This window comes from Malaclemys terrapin, chromosome 8 (assembly GCF_027887155.1).
Source record: "Malaclemys terrapin pileata isolate rMalTer1 chromosome 8, rMalTer1.hap1, whole genome shotgun sequence".
In the NCBI taxonomy this organism is placed as follows: Eukaryota; Metazoa; Chordata; order Testudines; family Emydidae; genus Malaclemys; species Malaclemys terrapin.
The window spans coordinates 44,475,032-44,488,964 of record NC_071512.1 but is presented as its reverse complement, the minus strand read 5'-3'; the positions used below and the strand labels follow the sequence as shown (position 1 = coordinate 44,488,964).

The 13,933-nt window shown below is 40.8% G+C and overlaps 1 protein-coding gene across 11 annotated transcripts in view; it reads left to right on the top strand.

Moving 5' to 3' along the window:
• Nucleotides 1-13,933, top strand: part of LOC128841594 (metastasis-associated protein MTA1) — a 367,485-nt gene that overhangs the window by 269,488 nt on the left and 84,064 nt on the right. For all 11 annotated transcript variants that reach the window (XM_054036784.1, XM_054036783.1, XM_054036782.1 and 8 more), the window contains 2 exons: nt 11,814-11,940; nt 12,110-12,173. In XM_054036784.1, the coding sequence (XP_053892759.1) occupies nt 11,814-11,940; nt 12,110-12,173 (191 nt within the window). The remainder of the gene's footprint in view (nt 1-11,813; nt 11,941-12,109; nt 12,174-13,933) is intronic.

Genomic DNA, 13,933 nt, shown 5'->3' with positions numbered 1-13,933 from the left:
ATTAAGTTGCTTGGGAAAGGGAAATACATTCCTTACATTTAAACAACAACAAAAAAAACTGGTCATACTTTGTTTGCCAATAACTGAAATCTGAGACCATTAAAACATGGCCTGTTAGTTTTCTATCAGAAATTTTCTTTTGACAGGTTTAAAAAATGAGTTAAAATTGTGAATATCATCAAATTTGCCTTTGAGCATGTTTAGTACAACTTCTAAAAGTTAGTGATCTGGGGACATCCCACCATTATGTGATGTCTGGAATTTATGGCCTCTGTTAGGAGGTTAATAATTTCCCAGCTGGATGGAGGTCTGAAGAGAGCTCGTTACTGCTTAGTGATTTGAACACTGTAATAATTCTGTTCAAAAATAGATGAGAATTTTTAGTTTCATGATTAAGCATTGGTACTTTCTGATATTTCAAAGTTTTTTGTTTATGCAACCTTCACTTGGCCTCCCTTGTGTGTGTGCCTTATGACAATCTTTACTTGCATGCTCACAAACTATTCCTCAGTATGCTATTCCATAGTCTTTCCCTTCAGCCTTCTGACCACACATATGTATCATCTTGTAGTACTGTATGCTCATCTGTTTATAACAGAGATTCATAAGCAGAATGTGTGGCATATCTACTTAATTAGAGAGAGAAGTTAATTTAAAAAGAAAAGCAAATACCCAGCTTAGCAATGGAGCTTAGTTGCATGTGTAGTTTCTTCTAGTATCCTGTTACTCTGCATATTCCAGAGAGATACTCCTTGTCATTTTTATTTAAAAAAAAAAAAAAAAAAGGGGGGGGAGTAGTTAAACTGTGGCTGAAGTGTTTGAGTAATTGGGAGAAGCTTATACATAGGTTTTCCTTAAATTACAACTTAAAATCTTTCAATATCGATGCCGGTTGTCACTATTATCTGTCTTTAAATATTCTATTACTGTTTTATAACATCAGATACTAAGCACTTTGAAATGTGCGTACATTTCAATGTCATCTAGTGAAATTATTTTCACTTGTGCCTATATGAACTATCAGATCAATAGAGTACAAATTCCGTGCACTTGTTAGAGAAACAGTTTAACAATATTTTAACATGCTTTTTTCCCAGTATTTGATGTCTCATTTAAATTTCCCTAAAATAGCATAAGTATAGATATGGAAATTACAGATTAGCTAGCCATCTACTTAAGTCCTCGATCAAACAAGAAATAACAAAAACATTTACTAGTCATAAAAATCTGACTTCCTTCCAAAACAGCTGAAATACTACAATGGATGGGTGCTTTTTAGGTGAGTTTAAATTTTAGGACTAAGATGGATTACGTTACTGTGAAGGGGTGCCTCTATCTCTAAAGGAGGAAAAATAACCTGTTTAATGACATGAGTGCTGACAAAAGTATTAAAATATGTGCCTTACAGATCCATCTTCTTCCTAGTAATGATGAAGCCAAAAATCTGAGTACTACACCTCTGAATACTGCCATCATGCCATTGGAAAGACCCAGTAAAACTAGACCTGGGCATGCTCTCTGCCTTCAAAATAGCTTTTTTCATATTGTTCGTAATAGGTTTGAATGAAATGAAATCTGTGTGCTGTACTCATATAATTACATCTTGGTCTATGTATTCATATGGTACTGATATGAGATTTGGCTATATTTTAGGTCAGAGGTCGGCAACCTTTCAGAAGTGGTGTGCTGAGTCTTCATTTATTCACTCTAATTTAAGATTTTGTGTGCCAGTAATACAGTTTAACATTTTTTAGAAGGTCTCTTTCTATAAATCTATAACATATAACACAACTATTGTTGTATGTAAAGTAAATAAGGTTTTAAAAATGTTTAAGAAGCTTCATTTAAAATTAAATTTAAAATTCAGAGCCTCCCGGACCAGTGGCCAGGACCCGGGCAGTGTGAGTGCCAATGAAAATCAGCGTGCCATAGATTGCCTACCCCTGTTTTTTTTTTTTTTTTTTTTTGGTCACAATCCATAGTTTTACTGATTCTCTCTCTCTCTCTCTAGTGCCAGAGCTGTTCCATTGCTTAGGAATGCTGAAGTTTAATACAAACCTCCCTGCAAACAAACTAAATATGGTGACTCATTAATGTGTGTGTCAGTTCAATACGTTAGTAAAAGAAGTGAGAAGAATTGTTGAAACTTTGAGGATGAAGATGAGAAATCTTGCTCTTAGCCACCATTAACCATTCTTTGAACCTGCAAGTACAGATTTTTTTTTTTCTTTTTGAAATGAAATGAACAATTTTGATCCAAATGGAAACTAGAGCATTGCTTCACTTTCATAGCTATTTGGAAGACTGGCATGAAGAGCCAACTATAAAGCAGTGCTATTAATGGAAACATCACAGAAACAGAGACAATATATGTCAGTTTAGATTTCCTTTTCTACAGTTGTTCTGTGTTGTGTTATTTTGGTAGAGGCACCAGTTCATTTCCCCCCCCCCCATCCCCCAAATATATATTTTTAACAGTCTTTTTTGTGTGGCTTCAATTGTTCCTTTTAAAAAGTAAAAATATGCTTTTGGCTAGCAATCAATACTTTCTAAATATAATTTCTAATAAAAATTTTATGTTAGAAAAGACTATAAATAGCCTGCATGTTGTAATGAAATTACTCGTAATTTCCTACAAAAATTCTAATACAAATACTTGATCAGAGAGAATCAACATTGTCACTGATTTCTGAATTGATTACATAATGATCCCTTTTCATAAAGTGTCCTGCTGCCTCATTTTGTTGCATTCGCAGTAGATGTACGTATCTGCATCACTGATCTTTTAACTGCCTTTGTTCAGCTGATTAATGAAGCTGTGTGACTGCAGACCCTTCTGGATTCAATCAGTCTTGTAATTTCTAAGTGTAAGTCTGCTATTGATGCCTTTATAATTTTAGACCTACTAATGATATAATTATGAAAAAGAAACTAATAATGGGCAAATATGTCAAACTCAAATGTGCAATTTAGGAAAACCTTTATCTATTTCTCACTTAAAATAGAGGGATGGAGAGAAAAATGACGCTGATATTCAAGTAAATAAATGTCATTAAGTAAAGTAAATAGGAATAAAATAAAATTTTCAGTATAATCCATCAGATACTTGAAACTGCAGAAACTAAAAGAAAGATGCAAGGGTTTTATTTTGCAGCCATTTTCCAAGAGGAGAAGTGACGTGCCTTCTGCAATGATGTTTATAAGTTTGTACCTAATGTATAGAATATGATTCCTATGTCTGAACTGCAAACTTAGGTTTTTTTACCATCTGATGTGAAACTTGTCTGGGGTTATGGTTGAATAAGGATGATTGCTATACCTTTTCTCACATTTTCCATTCTTTAGATTCCATAATCACTTCATAAATTATTCAGAGGAATCGCTTGAAATGTAGCTGCCTCAGGGTTGGAACACAATTCCTATTTAACAGGTCTACAGCAAAACTGCACAACAGTTTGGGACAGGAAACAAAGAATAAATATTCTATCCAATTGACATTGCAGGGAGAACGCAGGAAGTCAGAACACACGTCTGTTTTATGTAACTTACTCTGCTGGTCTCCTCAATAAAGATTGTATGCCACAACTAACAAACTAGGAGGAAAACACTTTAAAGCAATAAAGTGGTAGGGAGCATGTATGCATTTATTATTTACTGGAACATTTCCAAACAGTTGTAAAAGACCCTCTCCTCCTAACCATCTCAACTTCTTCTTTTGCCATTGGCAACAGTGGTCACAGAACCAATGCTTCATTAGTTTGTCCCAGTTCATAAAAATAAATGAATAGTTGTTAATAGTATAGAATCATAAAAGATTAGGGTTGGAAGAGACCTCAGGAGGTCATCTAGTCTAACTCCTTGGTCAAAGCAGGACCAATACCAACTAAATCATCCCAGCCAGGGCTTTGTCAAACTGGGCCTTAAAAACTTCTAAGGATGATGATTCCACCACCTCCTTAGGTAACCCATTCCAGTGTTTCACCACCCTCCTAGTGAAATAGTGTTTCCTAATATCCAACCTAGACCATCCCCACTGCAATTTGAGACTATTGCTCCTTGTTCTGTCATCTGACACCACTGAGAACAGCTGAGCTCCATCCTCTTTGGAACCCCCCATTCAGGTAGTTGAAGGCTGCTATCAAATCCCCCTGTCACTCTTCTGCAGACTAAACAAGCCCAGTTCCCTCAGCCTCGCCTCATAAGTCATGTGCTCCAGCCCCCTGATCATTTTTGTTGCCCTCCGCTGGACTCTCTCCAATTTGTCCACATCCTTTCTATAGGGGGGGCCCAAAATTGGATGCAATACTTCAGATGTGGCCTCACCAGTGCTGAATAGAGGGGAATAATCACTTCCCTCGATCTGCTCCTATTAATACAGCCAATATGCTGTTAGCCTCCTTGGTAACAAGGGCACACTGCTGACTCATATCCAGCTTCTTGTCCACTGTAATCCCCAGGTCCTTTTCTGCAGAACTGCTGCCTAGCCAATCGGTCCCCAGCCTGTAGCGGTGCATGCGATTTTTTTCTGTCCTAAGTGCAGGACTCTGCATTTGTCCTTGTTGAACCTCATCAGATTTCTTTTGGCCCAATTTGTCTAGGTCACTCTGGACCTATCCCTACCCTCCAGCGTATCTACCTCTCCCCCCAGCTTAGTATCATCTGCGAACTTTCTGAGAGTGCAATCCATCCCATCATCCAGTTGAATAGCTTAAGTAGTTATTGGCAGTTTTGCTATCTACTTTCAGCAGCTACTGTTCAGTTGTCAGGCCTACACGATGATATATTCTGAAGTTTCAAAGCTTCTAAAAATAAGTATTTTATAGCAGGAAGATGTCATTATCAGACCAATATGTTAGGTGCCTGATGTTTGCTTGCCTGAGGAAGTTGCTAAGTCTGTGTGGTTTCTACACCAGCAGCGAGTGTGAATACATTTTGAGTATAGCCTCATGAATGAGGTCTTAATTGACTCTGCCTCCCCAAAGTTTGGAAGTGGATCATCGGTTCAGAATTCATCTGAAACAAAATCTAAAATGAGATTTTTGGTTTCATCATTACTAGGAAGACCTTGGATCTACCTCTTGGGCTGGACAGGGGGTGGGGTGGATGGGGCAGGGGTCCTGGGGGGGGGGCATCAGGGGCAAGAAGTGGGAGGGTGGTGGATGGATAGGGGGCATATGTTTTCAGGGAGGCTGAGGAGTGTGATTTACCTGTAGTTGGAACACACCCTCTGGGCTCCTTTCTTAAAAATTGGGACCACCACCCTGGGTTGTCAGTCCAGAGGTACTGCACCTGCCTTCCACGCAACATTGAAGAGACGCATTAGCTATGACACCCGAACATTATCCGGTGCTTTCAGCATCTCCAGGCAAATCTCGTCGACCCCTGCTGCCTTACCACTATGAAGGCATTTTACCACTGTATTGACCTCAGCATCAGAAATAGATCCAGTCTCACTGGAGGTTTCTGGTGCTTGCATCCTGAAAGGGGTTACATGTCCATCGAGTTGAGTTCCTTAAAGTGTTCCTTCCATCTCTCAATGATCTCCTCAACTGAGGTCAGCGTTTCACCACCCTTGCTGAGTACAGTGTGAGCAACATCCTGCTGACCCCTCCTAAGGCAACAAACGGTTTGCCAGAACACCTTTGAAGACATACTGTAGTCATTCTCCATGGTCTCTCCAAATTCCTCCCAAGCCTGGGCTTTCGGTTCAACTACTACCACAGCTGCAGCCCTCTTAGCCAGCCGGTACCTCTCAGCCATATCAGGAGTCCAGTTTGTGGGTATTGCTTGGAGCATTGATCTCCTTCTTCAACTTGACAGCTTCCCTCATCACTGGAGTCCACCAGTGGATCCTAGGGTTGCCACCATGGCAGGCGCCAACCGCCTTGAGGCCACAGCTTTTTGTGGCTGCCTCAACGATTGAGGCCCTGAACATGGTCCATTCAGACTCAATGTCCAAGACCTCACCCGGAATGCAGAAGATGTTCCTCCGAAGATGGGAACGGAAGTCCTTCCACCAGATATTCCCAGGGAACTCGCATTGATTGTTTGGGCCTCCCACGTTTGTTTGTTTGTTTGTCTGTCTGTCTGGGGTCCTGTGCATCGGATCTAACTTACCACCAAGTTGTTGATTGGTTGCCAGCTCTGCCCCTCTTCGCCCGAGTTTCCAGAACATATGGCCTTAGGTCCAATGAGATGACTATGAAGTCGATTATCAGTTTTCAGCCCAAAGTCCTCTGGTACCAAGTACTTTTATGAGCAACCTTATGTTCAAACATGGTATTCGTTATGGAGAATCTACGACAGGGGTAGGCAACCTATGGCACTCGTGCTGAAGGCGGCACGCAAGTTGATTTGCAGTGGCACTCACACTGCCCGGGTCCTGGCCTCTGGTCCGGGGGGCTCTGCATTTTAATTTAATTTTAAATGAAGCATCTTAAACATTTTTAAAACCTTATTTACTTTACATACAACAATAGTTTAGTTATATATTATAGACTTATAGAAAGAGACCTTCTAAAAACATTAAAATGTATTACTGGCACACACAACCTTAAATTAGAATGAATACATGAAGACTCAGCACACCACTTCTGAAAGGTTGCCAACCCCTGATCTATGACTAGAACAGAAGTCCAATAACAACTCACCTCTTGGGTCCACACCAGGGAGGCCGTTCCTCCCACTCACTCCCCTCCCGGTATCTCCATCGTTCCTCACATGGGTGTTGAAGTCCCCCAATAGAACTACGCCTTTAAAAAAAAAAAAAATTCCTATGTAGTATAACTGTGTTTATCTCGGTAGAGATTAAAAAACAAAATAACTACCTGCTTACACACCACTCAGGGTCCCATGTGATTTTTTTTTTTTTTTTTTTTTTTTTTTATAGGCTCATTAGACATGGAAAAGACCTATTGGATTATCTATGCAAATACAGCATTCTTTCAGTATGTCTTCTAATGTTTTTGTCCAGTCTGGTTATGAAAGTCACAGGTGATAGGGCTTCCAGAACTTCTTAGATGATTTCGTAGGTTAATAGCACTGATTTAAATAGCTTTTTCCAGATATCCAGCCTACATTTTTTCTCTTATTTCATTATTTTCTCATCCTATCGTTCTTACTTAAACTAAGAATATTATGCTAAATTCTTTTTCTCCAAATATTGTAGTCCTGCCTCCCTTTTTCTTATTGCTTAGCCAAGATGTATGTTAGCTCTTTTAATCTTAGTCCATCTTGTGCTTGCTTTTTGTATTTTTTCTGAGCTTTTTTCCAGTTGCTAATATTTTATAGTAATGTGACATCTAGAATATAAAGGCGTTTAGTCCTTCCTCCCTCTCTGATTTTTATATATACTCCTCCACGCATTGATCCATATCGCATTGCAAGCTTGTCTCTCTCTTCTTTATAGTTACTATTACAGTGACACTGTACATATGATGATGTTTCATTTGCCACTCACTGCCTCTAGGTCTCTCATAATTATAATTGTTGCGTCTCGAATTGTAGATCTGCATTTTTTAATTAATTTCCCCTACATGTATTAGCTTTCACTCTTCCAAGTTGATTAAGAACTTGGATAGAAGAAGTGACAATCTGTCTGTATCTCACCTTATTATTTCTTTGTCTTGACTAGTGTTGCAGTTTCCTTCCAACATAGTAACCACGAACTTTTTTAATGCGCTAGTAATGATCCTTTCCCCAAATTGTTAATACAGATGTTAAATAAAACTGGACCTAATAGAGATCCCTGCAGAACCCCTTTGGGCACCTCCCTACGCTTGCTATATTGCATGTTCCTGTTTGTGTAAAGTGTTTGTTTTTAGTTTTCAGTCTGAGTGTTCCAATCCTGTGTGACCATGTATCAAATGCTTGTTAAAATCCAAGTATATTGCATCTACTGTGTTCCATAGTCACTTATTCTGTAACTACCATAAAAGCAGTCAAATTTGTCTGAGAATTGGTCTGTAAAAGGCTATAATAGTGCCTTTTCCTCATTTAGTCATTCTATAGGGTGGTAATCCACAGCATTTATGTAACATCTGAGTAATTGAGCTGTGAGGGTGAAGCACACCTAGGCTTCAAAGGTGAAATTTGCTTCCCAATCTGTGGCCAGGGACAGCCCCCAGTGCAGTTGCGGAGTCTTTCTGCGTGTGCAAAGGTACCTTTGTGTGGTCACTGAACCCATGGCCAACCCTGCACAACTTCAGTGTAGTGCTGAGGGCTTTGTGTTGACCGTTTGCTTATACTAGTACTGAATTCATCCTACGTTCTCTACACTTTTATTATGTCTAAATTCATCAGGTTCATGCTTTTCAATATTAAAGGGGTCTCAGCAAGAGGGGCAAATATATTTGCATACAGCTTGTTTTTATTCAGAGAGTTCCTACCCACTTCTATACTCAAAAGCTTTAGCAATTTTGTGTTGGGCTTTTCTTCATTGTTACCTTATATGAAGTCTTTCTTTCAAATGTACTGTATTGTGCCTTTTTATTTTGGAAGGCTGTGAACAGCAGGGCGAGCGCAAAAGGAAATGTGTGCTTCACAGCCTTCATGTTACATTACAAAAATGAGCCAAACAAATAAAACACTACTTGGATTAAGTTCTTGGTTGAAGATGAAGAAAATTGCAGTTTGAGATTAAATTTGTTTTGCTAGGCTTCATTTTTGCATGTTGTAGATTTGATTGACAAATAGTGATTAATACACATTTTTTTTTTAAAAAGGCATGAAGTTTTCAAATACACCAGAGCAGTGGTTTTCAAACTTTTTTTCTGGTGACCCAGTTGAAGAAAATTGTTGATGCCTGTGACCCAACGGTGCTGGGTACAAGGGGCTTGGGGTGTGGGAGGGGCTCAGGGCTGGGGCAGAGGGTTCGGGTGTGGAGGTGAAGGCTGTGGGGTGGGGTCGGGAATGAGGTGTTCAGGGTGTGAGAGGGGGCAGGGTATTGGAGGGGGTCAGGGCTCTAGGCTGGGGGTGCAGGCTCTGGGGTGGGGCTGGGGATAAGGGTTTTGGGGTGCAGGAGGGGGCTCCAGGTTTAGGGGGGGTCAGGGCTGGGGCAGGGGATTGGGGCACGAGCTTACCTCTGGTGGCTCCCAGTCAGCGGCGCAGCCAGGGTGCAGAGGCAGGCTTCCCGCCTTTCCTGGCACCGTGGACCACGCTGCTCCCTAGAAGCGGCCAGCAGCAGGTCCGGCTCCTAGGCAGAGGTGTGCAAATGACTCTGCGTGGCTCTCGCCCGCAGGCACTCTCCCCACCCCCACCCCCTGCCAATTCCTGTTGGCTGGTTCCTGGACAATGGAAGTGTGGAGCCGGTGCTTGGGGCAGGGGCAGCACATGGAGCCCTGTGGCGCCGCCCCCACCTCCCCCCGGCTAGGAGCCAGACCTGCTGCTGGCGACTTCCGGAGCACAGCGCGGTATCGGAACAGGTAGGGACTAGCCTGCCTTAGCTGGGCAGCACCGCCGACGGGACTTTTAACGGCCCGGTTGACAGTGCTGACCAGAGCCGCTGCCGCTCTTCCATTCATGACCCAGTTCGAAAACCACTGTACTCAAGGCATTGAGAATTATTTTGAGCTCTTCAGCATAGCACGTCTGTCTCCAATCTCTTTAAAAGATGCCTTTTAGTATGAGGTTATATTGCTTTTGAAAATTAGAATTGGAGGGTTTTCAATAGCTCAGATTTCTTGTTCTCTAGACACACACTCAAATGTAAGCATGATGGGGGTTTTCCATGTTTTCTTTTAATACTTTCTGTTCACTAGTTTTCAAATAGCTTGGCCTATGACTTGCTGATGTGTTTATGGATTACTGCTGGTGTATTGATAGTGTGGGTCACCAGCCATTGTATGAGTTTTCTATTAAAACAGTTTACTTAAGTGAATAAATTGTGAAACCATACAACTGTGACACAAATGTAAATCCTGTGTTCCATTTCCTAGGAAAGTATTACAGTGTAAATCAGGGGTGGGCAAACTTTTTGGCCCGAGGGCCACATTGGGGTTGCAAAACTGTATGGAGGGCCGGGTAGTGAAGGCTGTGCCTCCCCAAACAGCCTGGCCCCTACCCCCTATTCGACCCCTCCTACTTCTTCTCCCCCCGACTGCCCCTCTCAGAGTCCATGACCCATCCAATCCCTCTCTGTCCTTGTCCCCTAATCGCCCCCTCCCAGGACCCCACCCCACCCCTAACCACCACCCGGGACCCCATGCCTATCCAACCCCTCCTGTTCCCGGTCCCCTATCCACACCCCTGTCCCCTGAGACTCCCATGCTTATTCACCCCCCCAATGTTCCCCATCCCCTGACTGCCCCCCAGAACCTCCGCCCCATCCAGCCGCTCCCTGTCCCTTGACTGCCCCCCGGGACCACCCACCGCTTATCCAACCCCGGCACCCCTCATACCATGCTGCTCAGAGCAGCATGTCTGGCAGCCACGCTGTCTGGCTGGAGGCAGACACGTTGCCGCACTGCTTGGCAGGAGCGCGCAACCCAGCCGCCCAGAGCACGGCGGCGTACCTGCGGGGGAGGGGCCAGGGCTAGAGTCCCCGGCCGGGAGCTCAAGGGCCGGGCAGGACAATCCTGCGTGCTGGATGTGGCCCACGGGCTGTAGTTTGCCCACCTCTGGTATAAATGCCCACTGCTGTATGTTTAACAGCTTATGTAGTGTAATAACTATTACACTCCTGGTTTAATTATGCTGCATTATGCATTTTCCTTTCTCATTAGAGAAGCTTACTTGATGGATATATAAAACACCAGCTCTTGTTTCAGAATGGTAAAATAAAGTGAAATAAACTGTATAGAATCTGAGAGGCATGTGATTTTTGCTAGTCTCTTTAGCAGAATGGCCGGTTTAAAACCAAGTGTGCAACTTAACATTTTACAAAATTAAGATATTCCCTTTATATTTGCCTTGGTTTGGGTTAATTTGAGGATTATAAATTAAAATTTTTGAGTGTGCAATGTTTCTATACAGCAGTCAGATTTGTGTATGTAAGTTCTAAGAGTAGGGAGGGATGAAGGAATATTTCTTGGCAACAACTGTTGGAGTACACTGCAGGCATAAGATTGCTCAACTTTTTTTTGAGAGTAGTAGTGTAAAGAGTTTTTGTTATATATAAGATTTAACAGCTCAATCTGCTACAATCCAAAAATTCTCCCATGACGAATGCAGGAGCTGATCTGAATTCCGTAGAGGGAAAAATTTCCTCTTCTTCAGCCTCTCATGATTGGATGCTGTGCCCTTTCCTAGAGTAGCTTGACTCCAAATGCTGTATCTAACATAAGTGAAAGATGGTGTCACTAATGACAATGCCCTCTAGCAACCATTTCCCACTAGGACATTGCCTGGATCCAGTTGTGTTGCAGATAAGTTATGCATCAGCGTGGATGTAGTTTAGCATGTAGATGTGAATTTGGGACAGTATATCTATGGTACGAAAGAATTATGGATCAAAAAGTAAAATGGGTCATGACCATATTTTATGGGTAAGAGCCATTGAAACAGGATAGCACTGCCTGCTGTTGGATATTAGTAGTGCCATTACAGTAGCTGGCAAGGCTGGCCCTAGACATTTAGTTGGCATCTTCACACTTGTTCTGTGACTCTATTTAATGCTGTGGTTTGTGAGCTGCCTACTTCAATGGGCTGCAGCTCTGGGCTGCAGCAGTAAGAGACAAAGAGGAAAATGGCTTAAGTACCATGTATTGTGGTTATTTATGGTTTAATCGTGGTCTTGTGGCAATACATTCCGATTGGCTAAGAGGTACCGTTTGCAATATGTGATATTAAGCTTTTTTTTCGCCTTGTGTAACTAGGGGAAATGGAAGAAGAGATGGAAAACCCAGAAATGGTTGATTTACCAGAGAAACAGAAGCACCAGCTAAGGCATCGAGAACTGTTTCTCTCACGACAGCTGGAATCTTTACCTGCCACGCACATAAGGTAATGACTTAATTCTTCTAGAACTGTTTAATCAAGAAGAAACAGTACAATATTGGTCCAGTATTCTTCCTGTGTAAAGAATAAACTTTATGTAAAAGTTAGTAATGCCATTGTATATTTCATAAGTTTAATATATTTTTTCATAAAATGTAATTTCTTTCTTTTTTAGAGGCAAATGCAGCGTTACTCTGTTAAATGAGACAGAATCCCTTAAATCATATCTGGAACGGGAGGTATGAATCCATTTTGCAAATTGCAAAGCTTCACCGGGTTATTTTGCCACAGTTTAGTATTGGTGGCTTTCTGCAAGTAGCCCAATTATGAGGTTTTCTTCTTTTCTCATTTCTGAAGTTCACTGGGTGTTGTCAGGGCCACTAAAAAAACATTAAGGTCAATAAAATTGTCTGGTTCTGCAATTTTCATTTTGCTGTAAAAATTTTTGTTGCTCTAGCAGGCAAAGCCCATTGTTTAAATATATATTTGTGACAACACTAAACCATTCCTCCTCCTATAAAGAAGACCATACTTATTTTGTCAGCCCAGCAGTCTGAAAGTTCAAAGATTAAGGTTCACCTGTTGACAAGAATAAACTGAAATATGTAATAGAAGTTACTGTTAGCAACTATTATAGTTGAGACTGCAAAACAGTTTGCCCTATTTTTGCAAGGTCATTTTCTAGAACTATCTACTGAGGCTAAAATTTTAGTTGGTATCTCTTCAAAGTTAATTTCTGGAAGATTTCCACCCCCCCCCCTTTTTTTTTTTTTTGGATCCATTCATAAATTAATTTTTTTTCTAACCAATCTATTTTTAATGCAACAGCATAACTGCTAAAGCGTCAGATTTGAAGCTAGGATTAGACTTTCAGTGGTAGTGAGACTCCTTCAAAATCTTTATCCATTCTCCTTAACGAGGAGCATGTGCTCTAGTAGGCCTGGGAAAGAGAAAACAAAGATTTTAGACAATTGGAAAATTACTTGTTAACAAACTCAGTGGACATCTGCTGAAGTTTTAGCAGAGGTCATTGGAGCCTCATCTCTTCTATGATGTTAGTGCACATACGCTCCCTTTCTAGCCTGATGGATGCAAAGACAGTTTGTCATTGTGCACACTGAAAATTTTATATTCTTATTTTTCTGACTTAAATGCACCTCTTATATTATTGATGCTGTAGAATATATATATCATATGATATAGAAGCTATTTAAATTGTCTGAATTAACATTATATTGGAACCCTAGGCCTACATTTTTGATAGTGACTCAATTTTTGGTTATCCAGATTGACTTTCAGGAAATGTCAAGCACCCACCCTCTGGATGTCGGGCCTGTTAAAAGATGTCTCCAACTGAACACCTAAAAATTGGGGCATCCCAAACCACTAGTATCTCCTTAAGATTTAGGCCTTGGTCCTTACTTTCTGGTATTTTTGTGAATTTAAACTGTGCAACTGTAATCTTATATTAACACATTTATGTGTGTTTAATTTTAGTTACAATTGATATCTCTGAGCTGCCCACTGGTGTCAGCAATCTTGTTGGAATTTGACCTGACAGTTTGGGAGCTTCGTTTCAGAGATTATTAGCAAGTTTTTCTTAAATTTTATTTATATGGAGAAGTAAAAGTGAATTTTGTATGATAGTAGTATTACATACATCTGCAAGGGGGGTGATGTCCTTTGAGCAGACTTAAATGTTACATAAGTATGACAGGCAGGAAAAATCTATTGATTGAAAACATTATGGCAACAGCTGTTAATTTGTTTAAAAAAAACAACAGGTCTTGCAAATTGTAAACTGGAATCTGTTCCTTGATCAAGCTTCCTTATAAATACATTTCTAACCTCCTTTAATACTTGTTTAATAGTCAGAAAATTAAATTGAATCTGATATTCATGTTCAAGATTTTTTTAAAAAAGTGACTTGCTGAATATTCAATTTTCTTTTCAGAATGTTAAACTAGAAACATGGCGAGTCTCACCTAAGGCTGCCAAA